Genomic DNA, 27,278 nt, shown 5'->3' on the forward strand with positions numbered 1-27,278 from the left:
TCTAAAGTTTATTTCATAAGAGCTGCAGAGCAACCGTGCGTTTAAGAAATGTGCTACCTAAATTTTCACCTCTGGGAACTTTATCCCCATAAGGGAGTTCACCACAGTTTTTTTAATGGACATACTGAGCTGTTGAGATACAGCTGATTTTGTTAGATTGCCGCATTAAAAAAAAAGAAGGAGACAAGCCAAAGACATAACCAGTAAACCTTCGGTGAATTTGGCGGCTGCCTTCCTCGGGGATGAATATGCTAGGGATGAAATTATTGGTACACACGCCTTCCAAGCACGCAGGGTTGCTTTTAACAAACAAAAAGTAATTACCTTCAAATAGTTTCAAAAAGTATAGTGTAAAACGAAATTTATTGAATAATTCCACATAAAATGGTATACATCATGGAACTTTTCTACTAATTGACATGAAATTACTATCTCAACGCTCGGAGCGCTGCCACTGAGGGCTTTTGCCAACTGATAAAAAAAAGAGAAAATTTGGAAATACCAAACAAAAATTTTGAGATTTCTCCTTGTGAATAAGAATGCTATAGTTTTTACCTAGCTCGTGTGACTACGCAAAATTTTGACAGCTTGTAAATATGTATACACATAAAGTTGTTGGCGGTAATAGAGTCAAAATCAAAATGGAGAAATGAACAAAAAGCGTACGTTAGTTGTCAGTTATAAAATAAATCAAATTTATTTGCGAATATTTGTTTATTCTATTTATTGAAAGGCAACTACGCGAAAAAGCTTGTGTTAATTATATTGATAACAGAACCTGGCAGCTCGCACGTTGTCTAAATTCTCAAGTAACATAAAATCCACAAAAGAATACATTGCTTGTATTACCATCAATACGCCATGTATAAATTTTAACAAGACACAAAAATAGAGCTTTCGCACGAGCGTTTGTTTGGTTTTTCAACACCATTTATAATTTTCTTTTAATAAAATCACGATTTGTCAAATGCTTAAATTTATTTATCTAATAATAATGCAGCACACACCCCTGATATCTAAGAAAAAGTCTGAGGAAGGCAATTAAATAGCAGCACACAACCCCGTGCCTTCCTGAGGAGTGAATATAACTACAACAACAACGACTACTACAACAACAACCCAAAAAGGTTGGTTACTGTCTATACTGTGGAGACAAGTTTTATCTGACGCCGTGCATTCCACGGATTAAAGTTAATGTAAAATTTAGTAAAATGCTTAAAGCAATTAACACTTCACAAACTTTCGCACAGCTAGTTGAGACAAAGTGTGCTGAAATATTCTTTCGCAAAGAGAATTGCTTCACGATAATCTGCTCGTATTGCGAACTGAAGACTTTTAATTTTGAAGAGTATTTATTGCATTTCAAAAATGCACATCTCGCATCAGAGAAAACTTCAAACAGTGAATCTTTTGAGGATGCAGTTGAGATAAAAATTGAAAATTTCGATGAAGAGCCGAAAAGTACACCAGAAGGATGTAAGGAATTAGATTCCCACGCAGAATTCGAGTCTTTAACTTCTAACTCGCCTATTGATGTCAACGTTAAAAAAGAGGTCGATATTTTGGAAGCCGATAATGAGTGGCAAAGTGATAGGGAAACTGATTACAGTAGTGACGAGCAAAGCGATCAGGATCCAGAGTTTGTTCCAAGGGTATGTACTGGTTTGAACATTCAGATATACATATGTAACTCATTTGTATTAACAAAGTTATATCAGTAGATATTGCATAGCGAACCAAGGAAAAGCAACAATCCAACCGAGTACACTTGTAAAGAATGCAGTAAAAGCTATAAATTTGCTAAGAATTTGGACCGTCATATAAAAAAATGCCACTGTAATGATCCTGAATATTGTTGCGTACGGTGTAAGCAGAGCTTTAGCGATGAGCGGTCGTTGAACGAACACCAGCGCAAAAGGCATGCCGGTTTTCCCTGCGAAGAATGCGACAAAGTCTATTCGAGTAAAGAAGGTTTGACCATTCATCGATATAACCATACAGGGGTGCGTAGTTTCCATTGTACGAAGGAAGATTGCGGCAAGTCTTTTTTTAATCCAAAACAGCTATCTATGCACACTCGTTATGTTCATAAATTGGAAAAAAATTTTGTTTGCGAAGTATGTGGATACCGTACTAAGGGGCAGCCCTCACTGATCGTACACAAACGAACACACACTGGAGAAAAACCATTTATTTGCAAATTATGTGGCAAAGGTTTTGCTTCAAAGTCATTGTTGTATGAACATGAGCCTTCGCATTCGACTGAGCGACCACACGTATGCGATGTCTGCGGAAGGGCCTTTGCACGACCCAAAGCTCTCTATCATCATAAACATCTACATCTGGACGTAAAGAAATTCAAATGCACGCTCTGTGGACGCGCATATGCCCAAATGGCTGGTTTGGCAGGTCATATGCGGCAGCATAAAACGGAAAAGTCTGTAGAGCTCTACCCAGAAATCCACCGGGCAACGGTAAAGCTCCGCTCAGAATTGCAGCGGACGTCGGTAAAGCGCTGTCAAAATTAAAACTCGCAAAGACATATGGAATGGCTCATAATTGCGGCGGCAGCGTTTTTACCGCCGACGTTTTTCGGTTGAGTTAAATTTATTTCTATTTTTACCGGTCAGCGAGGGCGGCACAATGTTTATTGAGTATTGATTGTGATAATTTTTATTATTTTCACAAATTTGGCACTCTTTTCATCAATTTATATTTCCAGCAAATCTACATACACGTACGTACCATGATACAATAATTTTTAGAAGGTAAAAAAAAAAAAAAAAAATTATTGTATCATGCGTACGTACCGAAAAAATATTTTATTTCAATGATAATTTTCAAGTCAAAATGACTACTGACGAGTTTCACTGCGGCAACTATACACCTGTTTACTTACCGCCGACCGCTTTGTCGTCGTCCGCTATAATTCTGGGCAGAGCTTAATGGGTGACGCAAGAAATAGTTGAGAGTTTTCTTGTTTATCTTTAAATATTTAAATATAATTTCATGTTCTAATTTTGCATATTTGTATAAGATACATAAATATTTATGTTTACATACATACATATGTACATAAGGTTTGTTCTTGTAGAAATTATCCAGTAACATACCAGCAACAGTCCAGTAACTTAATTTCTGAGAATTCGTTCTCATAGGAAAAAGTACAATAACGCAAAACCAGTAATAATTTGCAAGCTGACTAATTTGTTGTTTATTCGCAACAAGCATCAGGTCAAGGTAATGTGCCTTGGCACCAATTCCAAACCGCACTAGAATAAAAGTGACATCTAACCGTGGTTGCGCACATTTGGCATTACAAGCTGCTGAGGTTTAGAAATAAAAGGACTGATGCTTTGTATTTTGACGTTTTGGAATGCAGCCTATAATTTATTGTTCTGACTTTCTTTAACATACATTTCAATTTCTTTATAGTACTAGCTGTCTGGTTTCTTAAATCGACTCTGGTGCCAATTGCATTCTGATTGCGAATACAATTCTTTCAGACGAATACAATTTTTTCAGTGCAGTTCAAATCATTGGAATTAACTAAATTAATGGATCAACAACTATTTACTTTCCTTCTTTAATAAAAAATCGCTCGTGTTTATAAATTTTTAAATTTAACGAACTTGTTTATTCAAATTATGGTCGACAAAAATGCAACCATGTGCCACAATCATGTTTTTCGTGATTGCAAATTCTTGTCAGCTAAAATTTTTCCCACAAGAATTTCATGAACGAAAGACACAAGATCACGTAAGAACAAGAGAGTGAAAAATGTCGATTTTTTTAGCGGGTTCTACGCCATCTTGTTTCACTGGAAAACTAGCGAAAAGTAAACAAAGCAAAGAAAACAACGAAAACCAAAATTAGCGAAAATTATTGTCAGCCACTTTAAACGCACAATTTAGGTAAAATGATGCAACAAAATGCTTTAAAATTTGTTGTCATGTTAAATTAACTCTTCTGTGTAAAATAAACAAACGCCCAGCTGACGAACCCGCGTTCGCAAACTTTTTTCTCAAAACCAGTTACAAATACAACGTCGCGTTCTTACGTGATCTTCTTGTTGTTGTTGTTGTTGTTGTTGTAGCGGCACTACTAAGCCCCGCCTGTTTCGGGTCAACTTTTAATCATTATCGTCAAGCTCAACTAACGGTAGGCCCAGGAAACGAGCTGTTTCGATGGGGTCGGACCAAAGGGAGAGGGGTGTTAGTTGAGTCGGATTGAGCTGGCATGTGAAGAGGTGGTTGGTGTCGTGGGGGGAGTCTCCACTTGCCGGGCACTCATTTGGGATGTTTGGGTCGAGTCTGGACAGGTAGCTGTTTAGGCGGCTACAATATCCAGACCGTAACTGAGCCAGAGTAACGCGGGTCTATCTAGGTAGTTGAAGCTCCGTTACGTGATCTTGTATTTTTGGTTCATGCAAGAATTTGCAACTTCTCTCCAGGAGAACGTCACTTTGCGCTCAGTTTTTGAGTGATGAATAATTTTTTGGTCTACAACAGCGATGGGCAGAGAGAGCTTTTACTCTGCGGGCGCCTATACAAAATTTATAGAAAGCTTAAAAGAGCTTTTGCCCGCGAGCAAGGCAGTGCCCATCGCCGGTCTACCAGAACGCTTTTGATCGTGTATCCCACAATCTACGTCTTAAGAAGCTAAATCTTTTTGGTTTTCACTCAAGTTTTTTGTCTTGGATCAAGTCCTATCTCCAATATGGACTACCTTTTTGAACCCTTCGAAGGGGGCGCCTTGAAAGTTAGGCAAAGAACATAGCGACCCGACAGAGAGAGCGACAAGACATTTTCAGATAAGTTCATGGAGTACTGGATCAGAGCTATTTTCAAATCCCATTCCCAAATCTATTTCCGCTTCTGCTTCTTTATTTTAGTTCTAATTCACCATCAATATATCCGATAATGCAGTTAACGTCATAAAACAGCTGTTTGGAAAGAATACTTCTTTTGCAAACAACATTTTGGTGCTGATTTTACATATTTGTTGTTATTTACAAGACCAAATTACTAAAAAAATGCTCAAAAGGGTTTCACCAGCTGCTAATATCGGGTATAATTTCTCGAAGTCAAAGTGTGCAGAAATTCATTATCACTCATCGACATTTTCAATTCTTTGTACATTTTGCGGTATGAGGACTCTTGCTTTTAGCGAATTCTGTAATCATTTCCACAACCATTACGAGACTTTCATAAATGCTTGGGTAGATAAAGAGGAATCCATAATTAACAGTGATAGTGAAATTATCGAAAATTTCGATGGAAAACGCGATCCATTGAAATTGGAGGTACGAGATGGTACTAAAGGTTCCGAAGAGGATTTAAATATTCTTCAATTTGAAAACAAAGAAGCAAGCAAAGAAGGTGGTGTAAATGAAGTGTCCAATTATGATGAGACGGTTTCCATCCATGGTTTCGATAGGCATCAAACAGAGCCCGCATCCGATGCACCGGACACAGAATTATTTAGAACCACAATAAAATTAGAGAGTACTGACGCAAGTTCATAAATTTTTAGAGTAAGAACCATGTTATTAATTGTTATTTACGTTTTAGGTCAGCTGCAAAGGATCTACGAATATGGTAAACACGAGTACAAAGGTTTCCCCAAACGATAAATGTACTTCTGAAGAAGACGAAAATTCCACCAACGATTTAAATGCTCAAGTAGGTTTAGAGAAGATTGAAGAAAATCTAGTTGAATATATCGATTGGTCTAAATCTTACGAACCAAATTTATTGAAAAACAGTGACAAACGTCGTTATAAAGCTCGCAACACCCCAAACAAATGTACGTATTGTGGAAAGACCTTTCGGCGCCGTCTACAATTGGATACGCATCTAAATATACACACGGGCTCTAAGCCGCACCAGTGTGAGATATGTGGCCGTTTGTTTCGTGCAGTTACAACCCTCGCACGCCATCTGAACACCCATGAAGATCGCCAAGTTTTCAATTGCAAGTTTTGTGCGAAATCCTTCTCACGCCGGGCTGCATTGCTAAGCCATGAACTGAGACACACACAGCAGCGACGTGTACCCTGCGATGAGTGTGAAAAACTTTTTTATACCGTTAATCAAATGGATACACATAAACGAAAAGTTCATAATAAAGTGGATGACGCTTCCTTGCCCTTTCAATGCAATTTATGTACGAAACGCTACCGTAGTGCTTCCATGCTGAGCACCCACAAGTTCAAAAAGCATTACAAAACTGCAAAACTAACTTGTGAACAATGCGGAAAAAAGTTCGTCAACGATCAGCAGTTGGAGGTACATAAAACTATACACGTTTGTAGCCTCAGAGACAACCAATGACAGAATTGCAGCAAATAGGATATAGTAAATATGTAAAATTTAGAACTGATTTGCAAATACATATAAATATGTACATGTATGAACGTATGTGACTTACCGCGTTATTTCGTCTTATTCTGTTTGTCATTTCTTTATTTAGGTGTGGTGAAAACGTTTACCTCGCCCATTGTTTCTTTGCACAAACATTGTTTGTTGCAGGAGCATGCATATCAAAGTAATGCTGCGATTGAAACATTTATAAAATTTAAAAATAAAATAGTTGAATAGCGATTACCTCATAAGTACCGCAAAACTGCAATTTTGGCGTTTGTTCTTTCAAGCTCGATACAAACTATCGACCATTCAATGCGCTCGATAAAATAATCGATTATAATGGCGGACAGCGGCTCTCCCATATATTATTAAATCAAGTAACGATTTCGATTCAACGGCTACTTATTGAAAAGATAATAACTTTTATTTATAATTATTTTTTTTTTTTTTTTTATGGAATAGCTGTAGCTTTTGAGCTGACCAAATAATTCTCCATTTTCTAATTAAACTATACAAAAGAATTACCATTGTGAATGAACAGATTACTAATTGTGACTCCAAGCTTTGCTAACGAAGAAGAAGTTAAGCGAGGCGCTAGATTTTGCAGTTTTTTGTCAATTGCTAATAAATACTTTTCTAAAATTATGACTTTTTGCCAGTGTTGTAGACAATAATGAATTCGAGTGATGGGCAAATCCTTGAAGATTTCGAAGTCGTTGAGGACATAAGGGAAGATGACTCAGAGGAAAGTCTGCAAGTGGACGATGTTCAGTGCGGACTGATTTTTTACAGCGAAACAACGCGCGTATTAAAATTTTTTTGCATATATTGTGAAAAAGTAACCGATAATATTAACTATTTTTGCCAACATTTAAGTGAACACATCAACGATGACAGCAAGGAGAGCCAGCAAGAAGAAATCAATGCCAACGTCCTGCCTGAGAAATCTATTGATGATGTTGAGCTAATGGAAACAGATTCCAAAGCGGTAGTTTACGAACCAAATGCAAATCAGTGCGTTCTCCCCTGCGATTTGGCTGATTTTGATGAATCAAAAATTGTTGTGGAAGAACTGGATGAAGCGGAAGAAATTGCAGCAGAAGTAGAAGCTGAAATGCGTGATGAATTCGAGGGCGATCATGTATTTCCTAAAAAAGAAAATAGTTGCTCAGAGCAATACTTCAGTTACCTACAAACAAATGATTACGGAACAGAAAAGAAATTAAAATCCGAACACAGAGCGGAGATCTCTACAATGGATTTGAATAGAACTGAAGCTACCCATGACACACAGTGGAAAACCTCCAGTAAAAAGAAGAAACGTGTAACTACAGTAAAAGTTATTGCGCTAAAAAATCGGGTTGCAGAACTCTATGAACGCATTAAACTAGAGGAGGAACGGCGTTCTCGCCTCAGTGGCACAAATCGTGAATCATCTAATGGAGACAACGCAGAGAGTGTAGAACAAGATTGTACGATTGGTGCAGAAGCTCACACTTCGTTGCTACCAGAATCAGAGCCGGTAAGACAAATAATTGGCGAAACTGTCATAACCCTTCTGCCACCAACGCTTCCTAAAGTCGACTTAGCGAAATTTGCGGGCACCACATCGCCCCTACAAACTCAAATGAATAAACGTGAGAGCCCTGTTGATAAAACTACTTGTCCGGCTTGCGGTAGAAAATTCCGAAGTGCTTTTAGTCTTACAATTCATAAAAGAACGCATTACTTGGAGTCGGATAGTAATATTAAGTTGGCACACAAGTGCTCCGATTGTGATCAACTATTTAATAAAATTCTCGATTTAAAAGACCACATACAACAAGTGCACTATCCAGAGGGATTTATCTGCAAAATATGTAATAGGAAACTTACAAGTCTTACGCTACTTGAGACCCACATGAGAAAAGTACATCTATCAAGGCCATTCAATTGCGAAATTTGTCGGAAAAATTTCGACACGCCAGATCGTTTCGAGGAACATGTTAAGGCGCATGTATCTGGCCAGCCTTACCGGTGTCACATATGTGGTCGCAAATACAGTACGGAATGCATACTAAAACAACATTTACGAAGACACAAGGAGCAAATACCCCAATGCTGTGTCGTATGTGGTAAGATGACATTACGTATAACACAACATATGAAAATACATGCGCCTCGGCCAAAAAGGGTGCTAAGTTGTAAAGCATGCGGTAAAGTTTTCAATTTTAGCTCAGGCTTAAGTCACCACTACAAAGTAATGCACAAGTTTCCAAAGGCAACTTCAAAATTAAAACGAGATCGTCTTGGTCAAATGTCAAGAAGTCATGAAGAAGTTAAGCCGGAGACACTAGAGAGTTCCGTGGAAGCACTTGAGGATGTCCGAATTGTAGATAAAAAGGATACTAATGAGGAGATCAATCGAAAAGAGGAAGAAGCGAAGAGGGTCATTGTTGAACTTATACAAAATGCAACATACACATCATTTTTCCCTGAAAGTTTTAACAGTTCTATGGACTCTGGCCCACCCATAGCTCGAGAAGAAACGATATCAGCTGTAAATAGCATAGTAAATGAAGAAAATTCATGAAATCAGCTTTGTATAAGGGTTTACTTTAGTTTTTTATGTATATTTGTTAATAGAATGATATGGCAAAAAATTTAAAAATATGTATATTCACCTACCCGATACCGCGTAGTTATGCTTTGCAAGTGGGGCTTAAATGCATGCAATAAAAAAATTTTCGCGTTACAAAAAGTTTGGCAACTCTTATCCGCTTGTCAAAAATGTCATTTGGATTTCAATTGGTTTGTTGGCATTGGCAGATCGGCAGATTTCCGCGATTTTTAATAATCCAGCTGTGAGTGTTGTTTTATATCAACAAAAATGCATCCAGATCTTACTGAACGCATATTGCAACATTTGGAAGGCAATGACAAAGTCAGCACCATTGATTTGGCCACATTGTTTGGCGTAGACCACCAAAAAATTGTTGGTGCCTTAAAAAGCATTGAAGCTCACGGCGATTTGATAATCGCCGAACCAGCCTCAACAAAAAGTTTGGAGTTGACAGAAGAGGGTCAAATTGTAATGACAAATGGCAGTCACGAAGCAATACTGTATGGAACTGTCCCTGTGGAAGGCATTTCCCAAGAGGAACTTATGAAGAGTGGCCCTAATGCGAAAATTGGCTATAGCAAAGCCATGGCACTTGGTTGGATCCATTTGGACAAATCAGTCAGCCCACCACTTGTCAAAAGGAAAGTGGAAAAAATCGAAGATACAGTAAAAAAATCTCTTGAAGAGATTTCAAAAAATCAAACGGATCTTCCACCTCATGTAATCAAAGAATTTAAAAAACGCAAGTTGTTGCAAGAAATCACGACGAAAAGTTTCATTTTGAGTAAGGGTAGCGAATTTGCAACAACTTTAACGAAAATGGAAACAGATCTCACAGTTGACATGCTTGCGAACGGCTTATGGAAGGACCTTAAATTCAAATCGTACAATTTTGATGCATTGGGCTCTGCACCTGTGAGAGGTCATTTGCACCCACTACAAAAAGTACGCTCAGAGTTCCGGCAGATATTCTTAGAAATGGGTTTTTCGGAAATGCCTACAAATAACTACATAGAGTCTTCATTCTGGAATTTCGATGCACTATTTGTACCACAACAACATCCTGCTCGCGACGCTCAGGACACCTTCTTTATTAGTCATCCGGCAAAGAGTTATAAATTTCCGCAAGAATATATGCAACGCGTACAGGAAGTACATTCACGTGGCGGTTACGGTTCGACTGGCTATGGCTATGATTGGAAATTAGAAGAAGCACAACGTAACACATTGCGTACACACACAACAGCGGTGAGTGCACGAATGCTATATAAGTTGGCCAGTCAGCCGGAGGGGTTTCGCCCAGTAAAATATTTTAGTATTGATAAAGTATTCCGAAATGAAACATTGGATGCCACACATTTGGCGGAATTCCATCAAGTGGAGGGCGTGGTAGCGGACGTTGGACTAACGCTCGGGGATTTAATTGGTACACTTTACGAATTTTTCCGCAAACTTGGTATTGAAAAGTTAGAGTTCAAACCAGCCTACAATCCGTACACCGAACCAAGCATGGAAATTTTCTGCTTCCATCCAGGACTTAACAAATGGATCGAAGTGGGAAATTCGGGTGTTTTCAGGCCAGAGCTTCTGCTACCAATGGGCTTACCTGAAAATGTAAATGTTATTGCTTGGGGTCTATCGTTGGAGCGACCGACTATGATAAAATATGGAATCAATAATATACGCGATTTGATCGGGCCTAAAGTCGATTTGAAAATGGTAGAAGAAGGACCGATCTGTCGTTTAGATAAATAAAATTTTTATAAATCGGGACTTGTTTCAAGGGATTTGAATTAAAATATTGTTTGCCTTTCCAAATAAAATTTTAATTAACATTAAAAAGATAATAATTTTTTTTTAGGATGCGAGAAGATAAATACTTTAAGTCAGGAATATGAATTTAATATGCACGTAAAATAATGTAGACGGCATCTGTGTCCGTAGATAAATCAGAAGTTAATAAAATCCATAATAAAATCCTCTGCTTCTGCTTCCCACCCCAAAACCATTGCAAAAATAACGGAACATTTCCCCAAGTCATAGGTCCATGGGTGCCAAAGTAATTCCACTTGCTGTTAAATGGACAAAGACAATGGCTCGTAGTCATAGTCAAAATAAAGTCGACTTTAAAGTTAGTTGCAGCTTTTTGACATAATTTTCAATGGGATATCTGTCAAAATAGCTGCAACTAACTTTAAAGTCGACTTTATTTTGACTATGACTACGGTCCAATATGTATTAAATAACACATCGAAATGTGTAATTTGAGATTCTGAATTATATCAGAATCTTCGTATCCGATATAGAAAACTATAATAGTCCTGGCTAGCTACATTGTGAAATACTCAGATGATATATGTTCACTAAAATTGTATTAATATAAAAATAATGATTTGGCAAGTTATCGAATTTAATGTAAAATTTAATCATTTTTAAAATAAGATATATTATTACTACATATATTATTTATAATCCCAATTTTGGATGTAAAATCTCCCACACCAAAAAACTTACAATTAGGTAACGCCGCTTCGAATTTTTCACAATTGAGCAAATGTCAAAAACCGGCTTTTTAATCAAAAAGTTGGTTATTGAAGCTATCTTTTTTTTTTGTATCATGGCTAGACCGATTTGGAGTGGTGAGAAAAGGTTATAGCTCTGAACCGATGTGGAGTGGTAAAAGCTAGTCGCAAGCCGCTTATTTTATTACATTTCGTCGCCTGGGTAAAAGATTGTCGTATGTTAATTTCGGCAGATTGTGGGAAATCGCGATTGAAGTTTGGAATGCAATTGCTCAAAAACGCGAAGATAGATTTTCTCCAGTCTCTGAAAATTTTACTAGTTCGCAAAATTCTTAAATTTAATTTTTGATATTTGATTAGTTTAATATGACTGCATGACGAACTAAACTTTTACTAAATTGTTGAAAAAATTTTAGTCAACATCTCGGAAACTAAAGGAGATATCTTAAAACAGATAACACCAATCGAAAAATCTTATTTCAAAATATATAACTGCATCTTGCGCTTACGACAATCGTTTACCCAGGCGACGATTTGTTAAAAGGCCGTTTGCCGTTGTACAATGCAAACGCTGCTTTATTTTCGGAAGGGCCCTAAATACAACCGTGTTATTGAAATAATGCATACAGATGTCGCCCAAATAGCCTTCCAGCTGACATAGGAAATAATTTTTGTCTTTCTCTTTTGTTCTCATTTACGAAATTTGTCAAACAAATTGTGAAGAATAAATTTTGTTTATTTCCAAGCATACTATAAACAAATATATGTATATTAAATGGATAGTAATCATGGAGAAGACAATAGAGAAACTGTTTCCGGCAAAGATTCTTCTGCTACTTCATTATTAAATCAGTTCATTTTGGGGCAATTGAAAGAAAAACACTGTACAAACGGGGAAATTGGAGCTAGGAATGGATTCGTCTTACCTAAATTACAAATGGGTGCCACTAAACCTACGAATTTCGTTATTCCTCCATTGAAATTATCCAATGCAAATGATGCATTATTGTGCAAACCACACAGCCAACATAAGCCAACGATAATTTCAAAAGCAACATTTGATAGGAAATCGTACGACGATGGTATTGAAGGCATAAGTAAAGGCATAGACATAATGCATGTGAGTGACTCAGACATTTTGGAAAAGAAAGTAGAAGTATCATCCCCTGCCATCGATCTATCTGCAGCATTGAGCTCCGTCACAGGCATTATTGTGCCTAGTAAGCAACGATTATTACAGCCCGCTGAGGTTTTCCAGATACCATTTATTGAATGTGATCGACAAGAGAAGCCAATTCTGCTGCCCGTCATAGACAAATTCTGCCAGTCGGGCACAGATGCCACTACCATGTACAAAAGCAAAAAACTCGCTACACCTTCGTCTTGTGGACGCATTATTTGTCTCAACTACAAACGCATACATCCGTTGCCGAAAATAGGGCACAGTTTTAAAGTAAAACACAAAATACAGCGTTTTCGTTTCGACACCAAATCACCTGATGACATTATTTTGGCTACTTTGAATAAATACCATCGACAATATTGACGAAGGTCGAAGTCTATTCTACCAGATCGTTTAAAATTAAGAATGAGCAATACACTAATTGTAAGAAAGGACGTTTATAACATTATAATACATATTGTACAAAAAAAGAAATTATAATGAATACTATTACGTATTATTCAAAAAAATCGAAGGCGGATGCCGCCAAACATAAGAAAACAACCCCTGATTACCATTGCATATCCATTAATTCTTGGCTTGGAATCTGAATTTCCAAAAAACATGAAAAACGCGAAGATTTCCTCTAGTAAATTTAAATTTTCAACTTTTTTTATCGGCCAGGTCCTACCATACGGGGTCGTAAGAACTATTGACATTTCCACGAATGTCAAAAAAAAAAAAAAAACCAAAACCAGATTGTCGCAATCGGACAGTTATGGCGTCAGAAATCGCAAGATCGCAAACCATTCTGCAATGAATGGGATAGGGAATTTACATGAGTCGATTTTTAGTTGAATGCAACAATTGCCTGGTGTAAACGGCCTTTCAACTAATCGCTTTCAATGAAGTTGGTCAGCTGCCTACTTTCGTTAAACTTTTGGTTCAACTAATCGCCTGTGAAAGTTGAATCATGTAAATTCCCTAGAAGGTTGAGAAATACGTGAATGAGATATGTGCATACATATATATTTACATATATATAAAGTAGGGAATATAATCAAGCAAAGGGTAAAGTTGGCCCCCTAATTCATTTTTAACAATTGGCCGAAAATATTTGATTGGCACAGGGTGTATTTAACGCATTTGTTTAAGGTGTGTTTAATACGCATTGGTTTGGCATTTCATAGAAAACCATTTTACGGATCCGGCAACGCTTACACACGATTTTCATCAAGTGTGCACCCTTTCTCTTGCTCTTTCCTCCCAATTCGGCACGGCTCTCTTTCTCCCTTTTCCACACACACACTTTTCACACGCATTTGACAAAATAATAAAAACAATTTCCGAATTCTAGTGAAAAGTTTTATACATTGCCGTCTGAGAAAGGCTATGCAAAAAGTTTTCATTTCGTCCGAAACAATGTCAAAATAGTAAATTAAATAATTAATTGTGAATTATTTGTCTGTTCTGGTTTAAAAATATGTCGAGAATCGCAATCAAAACAGAGAATCTGGATGATGAGCAGGAGGAGATTGGCATTGAAAGTAGAGCCGCAGAAGAGGATGGTGTTGGTCGCCAGGAGCAAGAAAAGGGTACTTCGTCAGCCGAGCTAAGTAATTTGGTTACGGCAGGTAAACAGCACATTGAGGTGGGTCGAAATGTGAACATGGCGACGCGCCAGCTACAACAAATTCAGCCGCAACCTACTTCTTTGTTGAAAATGACTGGCGGAGGAGCCGGTGGTGGAGGCGCCGGGGGCGGCGGTAGTGGTGCGGGTACGGGTGCGGTTGATAGTAACAGCCGTCTGGTCAACTCCGGCCATGATACCAATAGCACTAAAAAACCTACATTACCGAAATCACGCTGCGGAGAAGTCTTTGTATCCAATAATGCACGCCAGTGGACATTTATTTGCACCTATTGCAACAAAAGCACACGTGACATCGGCGAATTTATATGCCACATAAAAATCAAACATTTGGGTGGCTTTGCGGATGATGGTGGTGATGAAACAGACGATGGTGGAGAGTACGAGGGAAATCAACCAAATTTCTATGAGCAGGATCAAGATGTAAGCAAAGAATTTCGAAGATCATTCAAAAAACTGCATTCTATAATTTGCTAGTGCTGTACACCCTATAAAGCACTCAAAAGTTTGAGTATTAGGATAATCTTTAATTAATTCATCGGGCTAGTATATGTAAAAACGTATGTACATTCATACAACATGCATACATATGTACATTAATGTATTAATGAGTTTCGCTTTGCAACATTTGCAAAAAAGCAAATCAATGTGTGTTTATCGATTTTTTTTTTTAAATAGAGCAGGCTTCTTACAGTTCGTTTCATCCTTTTATGCTTGTCGTTACAGTGTACACAATTCATGCGAATGTACCATCGCTTATGAAAAACGGATAAAAATCAGCAAAGAGATCGTTGATGTGTTCGCACGGCTGAAGAGGGTTGAAATAAACCGGTTTCAGTTTTCTTAAAGTACATTTCTTGCCTTAGTTTTTCCCTTACTTTTTAATCATGGTGTATTTTTTTAACCGACTTCCAAAAAAGGAGGAGGTTATCAATTCATCGGAATATTTTTTTTTTTATGTATGTTGTATGTTACCGCATAACTTTGGACCACGTCAACCGATTTCGATAATTCTTTTTGCATCGGAGAGGTAGTGTCTCAGAGGTCCCATACTTATGTGGTTTAGTTTCGATCATTGGATCATGAAATATACATATATATATACACACATATATTATATATATATATTTATATGAGAATTGAAGTCGGTTTTGTTTTTTGCTTAAAAATTACTTGTTATTGAAATGGTTTATAGTCGTTTGGACGCGGAGAAAAATACTTCGTTTTTAAACTAAGTTTATTTAAACGATATAGCGAGCCAATTTTTTGCATATAGTAATATATTGGGCACGATGGTATTAAATTAATAATCCTTTCCATGGATAGCTACATATATACCTATGTTCACATAAATATGGATGCATGTGAACTTTCTTTCAAAAGCCACTTTGATTTCATAAACTCAAAATCGTATGCTTGGCTTCGTTAGCTATAATGCAGAGTTTTCCAATCCTAAAAATTGGCATTCCCATATCGATGGTTCTGTGCAATAACAAGACAATTCAAAAAATAAAAACTGTCACTACTGTTAAGTGGCTCATGCCTCTAATCCTTGTCGAATCCATGTCTAACCTTTTGTAATTACTTTTGCAATCCTTACTACTTACCTTAGTAAGGGATGGAAATGGATTGGACAAAGATTAGAGACAAGAGCAACTTAACAGTAGTAACAGTTTTTGTTTTTTCGAATTTTGAATTGCGTCGTTATTGCACAGGACCATCGGTATGTATGGATGTGTGTACATATTTTATTGCCTGCAGACTATAAATAAGTTAATAGTACAAACAAATATTTTTAAAGCAAGCTTTCTAAATATGAACCAAATTCGGGTTTTTCAAGTATCTCGATTCATGCGCCACCTATCGGATCAACTCATCTTTCGTATTGTATTGTCATCGGGTTCTGAGCCAACTGTGAAGTTTCAGGTCTCTAGGTCATCGGGAAGTTGGTCAAAAATTGATTACGAGATTTGCCCCCTAAAACATACTTACATATGTAAATAAAAGCTTGTAAGAACACCATATATTTTTTGGTAAATCAAATTGGAAAAAGCAACAACAGTTTTTCTTTGAAACCCAAAGTACCTACGAATGAAGCCTTATTAGAAGATGTGGTTATATCTGAAATAGCAGATATGTATAACCTCTACCACTTTCATGTTGAATGCTTCAACTATATATTGTAAATCAGCAAACGTCACTATCAATGCCAAAGACATTTTTTAATAAACCTCGTAAGGTCGCCCTCAGCTACACTTCGAAACTAAAATTCAAAATAAAAGATTTATTTGCGTTTCAAGAACGGCGCTAGTAAGCGCTTTCTAAGCTAATTTAAAAAGTTTTTTGATAGATTCCTTTGCCACGTTTATTTTCAAGTCCATTTGTTCGTTGTAATCTGTTTGGTTTTTATATAAACATACCAAATCTAACACTCTTTCAAAATAGTATTTGGATTGCGGCAGCTATCTGGATGTGAACGTACACACAGAGTCCGAAGACTACAGTTTAAATGGCCAAGATCACTCGTCTTCATACCGACATTTAAGCACTCATAATCTAACACAAAGACTACCGGTGATCGCTGCGGCAGTCTCAAAGCAAGAAGAAGTAAAAAGACAAGCTGATTTTAACAAAAAAAGGAAACTTAATAGTGCCGAAGATGACACTTTGGACGGCGAAAATGAATACTCTTTTGGCACTGCTAAAGAATCTGCCGCACAATGGCGTGCCGATCCAGCCAATTTCCAATCATACGCAAATAAATACACTTTAAAAACCTCCACCCCAGATGCTAACATGAAAAACAATGCCATAGCAAATGGCAGCGCTGCTTTTGACGCTACCGACTACACTTCGAATAAGGACGATTTTGATGCAGCCGGCGCCTATGAAAACGACGATGAAGAAGACTTTGATAATCAATTGCTGATTGCGCCCACTGACTCATTAGATGCGAGCATACTGGGTGCCACCCAAGATGGTAGTGGCGGTGAAATGAAAGCTAAGCGTCGCCAAATACGCGGTACCGCCTACTGTGCCCTGTGCAACAAAACCTTCCAATACTACTCACTGTATCGCAATCATATGATTAAGCATTCTAATGAGACACCGTTTAAGTGTCCTATTTGCAAAAAAGGATTTAAGTCAAAGCAGGCCATACGCTATCATATGAATACACATCAGAAAGAGAAGCAATTCAAATGCACCGTCTGCAGTGCATCGTATGGCACTGAGAACCACTTCATCTCCCATATTATGACTCATGAAAGCGCAACTGCATTTCCATGCATGGTTTGCGGTCAGGTACTAAGCAGCAGTAAGGAGCGCGATATTCATATAGCTAACCATAAGGAGGAGCGACCATTTCGTTGCGACTACTGCAACAAACTCTTCCGTTTACGCCACCATTTATCCAACCATTTGAAGATGCACCGCAAATACCGTTGCGATTATTGCAAGGAGATATTCACCAGCGCTATTTACTTGCGTAAACCTTACGCTTGTCCAGGGTGTGAAAGTTCACCCGATGCGCAGCAAGATGCAGCAAATGCTGCAAGTTTAAAAGCTGCACGTCTTGCTGGCAGCAAAAACGTAAACCCATTGGAAATTTTCGAAACGGTCATACCAGGACAACAACAACATGGTGATGACTACGCACAGATGGTAACCGACTCGGAAGGTGATGGGGAAGTTGATGAGGACGACGATGAGGGCGAGGACGACGATGATGATGAAAACGATAATGAACAACAAGACTCACCTATGAATGAAGATGGCGATGAAAACGAAGAAAGATCACTAAAAGACGCTGAGCAAGAAGATGTGGATGATGACGAAGATAATGCTGAGGATGATGAAGGAGAATATGAGGAAGGAGGCGCGGGTGGTAGTGGCGACCGAGCTATTGGCCAATATGGTGGCGGTATGAAGCGTTATGTATGCAAGTATTGCCCGCGCAGCTATTCGCACCCAAGCGGGCTAAACTACCACATAAGGCATAAACACTGCTAGTAAAAGAGCACAAATAAGAAGGCAAATTACAGATGAAGGAGCTATAGGGAGGGCATATAATTATTTATAAGAGAAGAGATTTTTTTCCAACTTATGCACTGACAAAAACAAAATATGTAGTTATAGAAAAGAAAAGCCGAGCGCAAAAAATGTTTAAAATAGCTGATTGTATACTATGTAAGAGATTTATTACTTTTAAGCATAAATATTATAAATACATATATTCTTTTAATATTTCTATTATTGTCAGGTGACTACAGACTTAAAATGCTAGCGCATGCCGGTACAAATACAAAACAGTCTTTCCTAATAACATCTAGTCTAACCTTAAACCATTATTTTGTACCCACACAGGTAGATATAAACCTTGCATTACGGTGGACTATTGTATGATACCTCTAAGTTGTGCAATTGTTATTATGGGTAGCAGCGATTTAATTAGGTAATTAGTGAAAACATGTGGGACTCATTCTATAGCATCGTTCTGGTTGTTACCATGGCAAAAAAAAATTCGATTCGTTTATTAATGAAAATGCTGTCGTAATGCGATCGTCATTGCAAAAGTTTTCCCCCAATGGGCGTGTCTGGCAATCTGCTTAATTCACGTCCATGTAGGAGTGTCACATACACGAGATTGTAGCGGCAGCGATAGCTACGTTAGTAAATACCAAAGCATATATCTTGGTAAAAATTAAATACTCAAATGTATGTATGTAACTTCTGTTTCTTAAAAAAAAAATAGCAGATTTTACTTTCACGTTCCTTGCATACAACTATTGGTACCCAAAAATTTTTTTTTACATATTAACTGAAATTTATACACACACGTGTACATTATCTTCATTATTTTAGGTATAGTAAACAGTATTCTTCCGAGTAAGCCATCACATCCATCTTGAATCCGACCGAAATGTATTAGAACTGATGTTTGTGAAAATTAAAGAAAAAATACTAACACGCATACATATGGACGTACATTTTTTCTCAAAGCATATTAATTTTTATAAAACATACCGATAAGGCTTGAATAGGCCTTGAAAACTATATTTATGTACATACGTGCATTAAAAAAATAGAGTTATCAAAATTATTGAAGGTTATAGGGAACAAATTTCCGAAAAATCAGTGACTGGCCCAATGTTTTTGTATTACATACATATGTATGTACATATATCATCAAGTAGTCAGTCATCTAGTGTTTATAAAAGATAAAACACCAATCTGTTTTATTTATTTTTTTGTAATACATACATATGTTAAAGATTTCAAATCTCATTTGAATTTTAGAGCAATATTGTTCTAAATTTGCTAGCGCTAAAAATCTCATTTCTCACATAAAAAGCTCTTATTTTTGATGTTTAAGTTATTATTTTTTATATTTTATTTATTTTATTTTTTTGTTACACTTAAGTCCACGAATATACATGCATACATACTAAGTACAGCTTTGAAATTAATATGAATATGAACAGCTTTTTTACGATTATAGTGAGTTTAAGTGAATTATTAATGTAATAAAAAGGCAATTTTCATTATGAGTTACTCTTAGAATAGCAACAAAAATATGAATGCTGCTAAATTTATTTAAGGCAATTACGCGGAAAAAATATAAATGGCAAAACATAAACGTTTTCCAATAAAAGACAAAAGAAAAAACTAGCAAAGCAAAATTTTTGTAAAACTAGTTATTTACGTTATTATATTTTGGTATCTATCCAAAGATTCTTTACAACTTCACTGCGCCTAAAACACATGTAAAATTGCTAGGCGAAGACTTTGTAACGCTGAAATTAAATTTAAATTTACTTTATACAATTGTATTTACAAGCGAAATTAACTGTCCATACAAATCTTGTCGTTCGATACATGTATGTATGCAGAAACAATTAGGTATATTTAATGCTTCATTTAAAATTATTTTCATTTTTACAACTATATCGTCAATGATCAAGCAAACACCAAAAGCGAGCATTATACGAACATTCAGCTTTCTGCTAAATCATGTTAATAGCTACTATGAATATTAAAAAAATATAAATACATATATGAAAATATTAAATGAGGTTTACTAAACAAAGCTCATACAGTGGTGGAAAAATAAATAGCGACGCGACATTTTAACAAGTTTTGCCTATTTTTCTTTTGTATATTTAATACGTATTATATTTTTAAAAGGGTATCTAACAAAAACCATATACATATTTGAAACTTAGTGCAAAAATTATAAAAATTCGGCAAAGTTACATCTAAATTTTCAACTTTTTAGTCAGATTTTTAGAATTTTGCATACTTTGTGTATGTAGTTTTGTTTTTAAATTAAATTTTAATGTATAGAAAAATCGCGTTGTTTTTTGTCAATTTTTTTCACGCCTTCTTTTCCATACAAAGAATGTTCGATAACCTTTTTTGTATGGAAATGCGTAATACAGTCAGAAAAAAATTATCTTAGATAATGAGCTTTACTTTTATAAAAAAAAAAATTATAAATAATATATGTAAATAAAAGAAAAATAGACAAAACTTTTTAAAATGTCGCCTTATTATTTATTTTTCTACCACTGTAGACACAGTAGGTTATTAATTGAATAACTCTTATATAAACGTATTTTTTAATGTGACAACACACGTTCGCCGAAGCTAAGCGAATTTAGCAACGTAACCGAATTCAAACTGTAAATACTACTCCATTGATATTCATTATTAAATAAACATAAAACACAAGTCGTTGTTTGCATTTATATTGCATATTTTTCTGAAATATCGCTAAAGCTACCCTACCTGGCGGATCGCCGTTGATTTCGTTGGGGAGAGTGTTAAGCTTCTTGCAGTGAAGAAGCGAGAAAGGCTGTAGAGATAGCCGTTTACTTTTGAGCAGAGGTCATCAATTCCATTCCCAGAAGCCAATATCGAGCTGTCGTCAGCGCATCAGATCAGGTAAACTCTTTCAGGTGTCTGGGGGAGCTTCGAGAACCCCATGTTTTATTCTTCTAGGTTTCGAGGTTTGATCTCGGAAGATTACTGACAACTGTGGACCACTCAAATAATTCGCCGACCACCGTTTGAGTCGTTGTGGGAGAGAGGAAGCCTCAATGTCTTCTAGGGGCGGTTGCGATTTAGGTCACGAGTTATTTGGGTGCTTATGGCGTTAAGTGCTGTTGATGGGCTATGCACTTTCCGGAAACCATGCTGATGCTTCGCTGGGGTCAGGTGGTGGGTGAAGTACGGGAGTAGAAGGGCCTCTAGTGTTTTCGCGACCGGGGAAAGGAGCGTTATCGGGCAATAAGAGTATCCTTTGTTGGCGGGTTTCCCCGGTTTCAGCAGTGGGACCACCCTCCCTGATTTCCACACATCAGGAATGATGAGTGGCCATTGACAGGTAAAGGACTTATATGAGGTATGCTACTCCCGCGGGCTCCAAATATTTCAGCATCAGCATGCAAATTCCGTCGGGCTTTGGAGGCTTTCGCCTTCCCTTCCTTCACTTCGCCGCTGGTGAAAGTAAGTGGTGCATTGTTTTTGGGCAGCTAGTGCAGCCTCCGACGAGGTTGGAGAGGGAACGGACGGATCATCTGAGCTTACTCACACTAGAGGGGAAGTTACAGGTCTTCAAGTGCTCCCCACTTTTTCCGCTTATACTGATTTACCAGTTGCCGAATCCCTCCAAATTAGGGTCCTTCAGGCGAGGACCCGCAGGATCGACCTGGTGTAGGTGGTCACACTCATTTGCTGCTTCTGCCGGAAAATTTGGGGGACTTCCGCGATGAGTCCGAATGGTACCCAGCCGAACTGGCGTTTGCTAGCGGATGGTGACATTTGGCTTCATCAACAGGGGGCCACAAGGTATTGGGATAATTGATGGGGTTCGACGATCTTAAAGAGGATAGATCGCCGACACAACAGCCCTTGGTCGGGTAAAACTCGAGTCATTCCGGTACGTAGAACCGGCTGGCGTGGGAATGTTTAAATGCCTGCGATCTGCTTCTGTATAGACAGGCAGAACGCAACATATCAAATATCTAACCATTTGGCCGATAATGAGGGCCAGTGCTTACTAATTATGTTCATATGTATGCATGTATGTCTGTACCGTTGTTGTTTAAGGGTTAAAGTGCGCGCTACCATTCCGTAGGGCCTGGGATCTAACCAAAGTTTCCGATTAACATAAAAAATAAAATAAAAAAGAACGTGTTTTTCTAACAGCGGTCGCCCTTCGACAAGCAATGTAGAGTCTCGTCTTTCGGAGTCAGTGTATAACTGTAGGTGCCTCCCCTTTGTGTGACAACAAGGCGCACACCACAGATCGGAAGAGAAGCTCGGCCAAACACTAATAAATATATTGTGTACGCGCCATTCTTATAAATTATCAGAACTGTTACGATTAATTATATTTTATTCACTGATACCAAACATGACATGCAATCGGTTTTAGTGCATAAAATATTTGAGAATTGAAAATGCCTTACCAATATAACTTTGTAAGGACGAAAACCGCAAATGAAGCCACGTTTCAACATTTCCGGAACAACTCATTTTATATCCGGCATTTCGAACAAAGTTCGTGTTCGTTCGCCATCTGTTTTTTATTTTTTTTTTTTCTTTGAAATGGATGATTTTATATTTATACTGTGGAAAGCGGTTTTATATGGATTGCGAATTTAAGATACCATCTAAATACTCATATTTAATAAATTATTAAGTAAAAGGAAACTCTTTTGAAATATATTGAATGCAAAATAAATGCGAAATTTTCGTACCTGGCAAGGCCCTTTGCCGAATGACGACGAAATGAATAAGACGATTGTAAATTTTGCTTTGTGCGGAGGCGAGTTTATTTTCATTTTCATTTTCCAAATTTTTACAGTTTCTGTACGTTTATAATTGCAAAAATTTGCAGAAAAAGCTTACAAGCGCGTGTAAAATTTAAACGCAAAATTACTTAAGATCAGTTTGGCATAAATAGTGAAGCCAACGGCATTTGCTATCACTGGTCGTCTGGCAAAGGCAAAAGCGATTGATTAGCAGAATTGAGAAGGAAGTGCAAGGAGGAAGAGGAAGTAGAGTAAAACGAAAAGTAAAGTCTGTGCTTGGTTGAAAGACGTAAAATAAAATATATTTGTGTGGTCAAGGGAAGGGAAGAAAGTGCACAAACGAATAAATACTTGGGGTGAGAATACTGCAAAGGCAATAGAACAACAAGGTCCACAGCAACAGTGCGAGACGATGCATTTTAAACGTCTCTAAAAAGGAAACAAAGCAGAAAACATATCCAGTCGGCAGAAGGAAGAGGCAAGAAAAGTATCCATCAGACGACGGCGATGACGACTCTGTTGTAGAACGGAAAGCACAAAAAAGTGTGAAAGGTCAGCAGACAGACGAAGAGGAGACGGAAAATAAAGAAACCGTGCAAAATAGTATACTCAGCCAGTAAGCAAAGAATCATACATATTTAATATACATATAAGTATAACGCAATCGTAGCCGCAAAAAAGTATAGAAAATATAATTTACGCCAAATTTTAACGTAAAAATTTATTATGTAGAGCTGTCGATTTCCTTTAAATTGCATGGGCATAGATGAATGTTTGAAATATCCTTGAATGTACTTATATACATACATTTATCCGACAAGACAAGACTAAAAAAATTCATTCATTCCACTTAGAATTGCAGTATACATATTGGCCACAAGTCTGGATTGGTGAGTTTGAAAAGAGCAAATATTTTCTGTATTACTAGCTCAGGTTCGTTATAGTAATTAATAAGGACTTTTTTAGTTATGCAATGAAATGTATATTTACATATATATGTATGATCACAAATTATGCTTTTTAGGAACTCGCCAGTAATCTTATTATTTGCTACTAGCTGCCATTGTAAGCAACCGACCGCGCAAGTGCTAACGACCACCGCCAGATTATCATACATTTCACAGATATTTCTTCGTACCGGAAGCAGGTGTATATATTTAGGACAAGCCGGATCTATAGCATTTGTTGACGACTCTACCAGTCGACCAGTGCACGCTTGCTGGGCCACGTGCGATGTTGCCATTCACCCCACAAGTAGTTAAACGTTTGTTAGCACTCAAGAAGGGCAACGAAGATACGGTCGAGGGGAAGTGGTCAGAAAAGGCGGTTAAAAATCTAGTAAAGAAAGTGAAGAAGAACATACAACTCGAAGAGTTAGAACGTGCCATTTCCACACAAAATTGTAATACACGCTGTGTCACCGTACCGCGTAGTAAGCCAGGCGCTACTGGCGAAAATTTGCGCAAAGGACAACCTCATGTCATATATTGCCGCGTATGGCGTTGGCCAGATCTACAATCTCAGAATGAATTGAAAGCTTTGGATCATTGCGAATACGCTTTTCACTTGCGTAAAGACGAGATTTGTATCAATCCATATCATTACAAAAAGATTGAACTATCGATTTTGGTGCCAAAATCATTGCCTACACCGCCTGACTCAATTACCGATTATCCATTGGATAATCACACCCACCAAATACCTAATAATACAGAGTACAATGCCGCTACTATACGCAGCGCCTCTCTGAGTCCGCCACAGTATATGGAGTTGTCAAGTCACCATCATCAACAACAACAGCATTCGCCGGGTAGTTTAGTTGGTTTGGGCATGAGTGCAGCTCAACAACAACAACAACAAATCAATGGCTCACTTGTAGGATCTGGCGCTTGTAACATGGACTCGCAATCAAGTGTGCTAAGTGTTGGCAGTAGCATTCCCAACACGGGCACACCTCCACCTGGCTACATGAGCGAAGATGGTGATCCCATTGACCCGAATGACAATATGAACATGTCGAGGTTGACGCCACCAGTCGATGCTAGTCCCGTAATGTACCATGAGCCCGCTTTCTGGTGCTCAATTTCTTATTATGAACTTAACACGCGTGTCGGTGAAACCTTCCATGCCTCGCAACCATCTATTACAGTAGATGGTTTCACCGATCCCTCAAACTCTGAGCGTTTCTGTCTTGGCCTACTCTCCAATGTAAATCGTAATGAAGTGGTTGAACAGACTCGTCGCCACATTGCCAAAGGAGTACGTCTTTATTATATTGGGGGTGAGGTGTTCGCAGAATGCCTCAGTGATTCGTCAATATTTGTGCAAAGTCCTAATTGTAATCAACGCTATGGATGGCATCCAGCTACTGTCTGTAAAATACCACCAGGATGTAATTTGAAAATCTTTAATAATCAAGAATTCGCAGCATTGCTATCGCAATCAGTATCACAGGGTTTTGAGGCCGTATATCAATTAACGCGTATGTGTACCATACGCATGTCATTTGTGAAGGGTTGGGGTGCAGAATATAGACGTCAGACGGTTACTTCAACTCCGTGTTGGATTGAGTTGCATTTGAATGGGCCGCTACAATGGTTGGATCGTGTTCTCACGCAGATGGGTTCGCCGCGCTTGCCATGCAGCTCCATGTCTTAAACACACCGAAACGCATAAAAGGAAAAAATGTGAAGCGAGAAAGATGAAAAAAGGAGTTAGGAGTGCATTAATGCATTAAAATCAATGCCAACCGAGGAGTAACCTATGTTTGCACATATATATGTATGTATGTATTGAATAAGTATACGTAAAAATTAGTGATTCAAATAATTGGAAACTTTTTTTCTAAAATGTTTCAAATGCCCTTAATCGTGGTTGTTTTGTGTGAGATTCCCTAGAAATTAAATTCGAACGGTGTTCACATGAGGCGATTTTCCAGGCAATTTAAGAGGCGATTAGTTGAACCAAAAGTTGGCTGCACCCCAAGCTTGGTCCCCAACTTCATTGGAAGCGGTTAGTTCATACCAGGCGATTGTTGATTTCAACTAAAAGTTGCCTGTAAAATCGCCTCATGCAAACACCATATTAAAGATAGAAGCGATGTTAAAATAAATTTTTGCAATTTATTGCCAATGACAGATACACAGAAACGAAATATTTGCAAGGATTATTCAAATTGTTATATGTACATATAAAGAAGGTAATATAAAAAATAGGACAATGCACTTACAGGTGTATGATCACAGTGGACATAACATTGAAATTCATATTTACTACATAAAGGTAAAGACAGCTCACATTTTGTAAAAAACAATCACACTGTGTAAGGTGTGTATTGTATATTTTTGCAATGAACTTTCACTAATACACAGCTATGCCAACACGAAATAGTACGTATTATTCTCACCCGCAAGGATGTTATCAAGTAGCAAAGCAGTTGAAATTAGGAAACATTAAGAGCTTTTAGATTTTAAACTTTTAACAATAGATTTTGTACCATTTACAGATTTACATGGATCAAGTACATGTTAACTCATACATATGTACATACATATACAATAATTATATATGTATACAAAATAAATATATACAAAACCAAAAACATATATGTACATACATATGTACATATGTAGGTAAAAGAACAGCACGTTTGGGATATTTGCTATAAGCAAATTGTAGGAATTTAAAAATTTTAAACAGATCGTAAGATCTAAAAATGAAAACTTGGCTAAAAACTGCGGGATATTAGCTGTAAAAGTTTGATAAAAAAAAGTCTATATAAAATATGTCTGTATAACCATAATTTAAGATGCTCCTTAATAAGGTTTTTTTTGTGCTTTAACAAAATGAAAAAGATATTTACTTGTTATATGTATGTATAGAAGCTGAGCAAAACGTGAAAATACTTGTCACTTACATTTAGTCGGCTGTCTACAATGGAACTAGTTCGCAATAATTATTAATGCAAATATGTGTTTTAAAAAATAATTTAATTGTCGTTTTGTAATACACTTTTTCGATATTGATATATTTTACCATACATTTACAATGGGGTCTTTCAATACAAATTTTTTTGTACATACATATGTAGGTATGCAATTGAAAATTACATATTTTAAAATATTCTGAGCTGTTTAGACGAAAGAAGCTGCAAT

The 27,278-nt window shown here is 37.3% G+C and overlaps 5 protein-coding genes across 9 annotated transcripts; all 5 read left to right on the forward strand.

Annotated features, from left to right (window-relative positions):
- The first annotated feature begins 1,122 nt into the window (after positions 1 to 1,122).
- On the forward strand, positions 1,123 to 10,809 carry LOC118748310. Its single transcript, XM_036482684.1, has 8 exons — positions 1,123 to 1,652; positions 1,722 to 2,527; positions 5,170 to 5,515; positions 5,574 to 6,290; positions 7,036 to 7,139; positions 7,245 to 8,919; positions 9,110 to 9,162; positions 9,210 to 10,809. Exons 1-8 carry the CDS (start codon positions 1,212 to 1,214, stop codon positions 10,723 to 10,725), a joined length of 5,658 nt encoding a protein of 1,885 aa, XP_036338577.1. The 5' UTR covers positions 1,123 to 1,211; the 3' UTR covers positions 10,726 to 10,809.
- Positions 4,753 to 6,633, forward strand: LOC118748648 (zinc finger protein 415-like). The gene is made up of 2 exons (XM_036483231.1): positions 4,753 to 5,515; positions 5,574 to 6,633. Exons 1-2 carry the CDS (start codon positions 5,036 to 5,038, stop codon positions 6,333 to 6,335), a joined length of 1,242 nt encoding a protein of 413 aa, XP_036339124.1. The 5' UTR covers positions 4,753 to 5,035; the 3' UTR covers positions 6,336 to 6,633.
- LOC118748640 (zinc finger protein 37-like) lies at positions 6,896 to 9,214 on the forward strand. Its single transcript, XM_036483217.1, has one exon. It carries the CDS (start codon positions 7,042 to 7,044, stop codon positions 8,938 to 8,940), a length of 1,899 nt encoding a protein of 632 aa, XP_036339110.1. The 5' UTR covers positions 6,896 to 7,041; the 3' UTR covers positions 8,941 to 9,214.
- A 3,021-nt stretch (positions 10,810 to 13,830) lies between the features above and the next one.
- Positions 13,831 to 20,460, forward strand: LOC118748638. The gene is made up of 2 exons (XM_036483214.1): positions 13,831 to 14,728; positions 16,751 to 20,460. The coding sequence occupies exons 1-2, from the start codon at positions 14,138 to 14,140 to the stop codon at positions 18,314 to 18,316; spliced, it is 2,157 nt and encodes a 718-aa protein (XP_036339107.1). The 5' UTR covers positions 13,831 to 14,137; the 3' UTR covers positions 18,317 to 20,460.
- A 2,611-nt stretch (positions 20,461 to 23,071) lies between these two features.
- Positions 23,072 to 26,265, forward strand: LOC118748643 (mothers against decapentaplegic homolog 3). Of its 5 annotated transcripts, XM_036483223.1 has the most exons (4): positions 23,072 to 23,387; positions 23,443 to 23,740; positions 23,979 to 24,014; positions 24,149 to 26,265. In XM_036483223.1, exon 4 carries the CDS (start codon positions 24,358 to 24,360, stop codon positions 25,780 to 25,782), a length of 1,425 nt encoding a protein of 474 aa, XP_036339116.1. In that variant the 5' UTR covers positions 23,072 to 23,387; positions 23,443 to 23,740; positions 23,979 to 24,014; positions 24,149 to 24,357; the 3' UTR covers positions 25,783 to 26,265. The 5 variants fall into 5 exon arrangements, with proteins under 5 accessions (XP_036339116.1, XP_036339119.1, XP_036339118.1 ...); XM_036483226.1 differs by lacking the exon at positions 23,072 to 23,387 and having other exon boundaries at positions 23,404 to 23,740; positions 23,857 to 24,057; XM_036483225.1 differs by lacking the exon at positions 23,072 to 23,387 and having other exon boundaries at positions 23,404 to 23,740; positions 23,857 to 24,014.
- The last annotated feature ends 1,013 nt before the right edge of the window (positions 26,266 to 27,278 follow it).

This window comes from Rhagoletis pomonella, unplaced genomic scaffold (assembly GCF_013731165.1).
Source record: "Rhagoletis pomonella isolate Grant_MI unplaced genomic scaffold, Rhpom_1.0 Rhpom_scaffold_00013, whole genome shotgun sequence".
Classification (NCBI taxonomy): Eukaryota; Metazoa; Arthropoda; class Insecta; order Diptera; family Tephritidae; genus Rhagoletis; species Rhagoletis pomonella.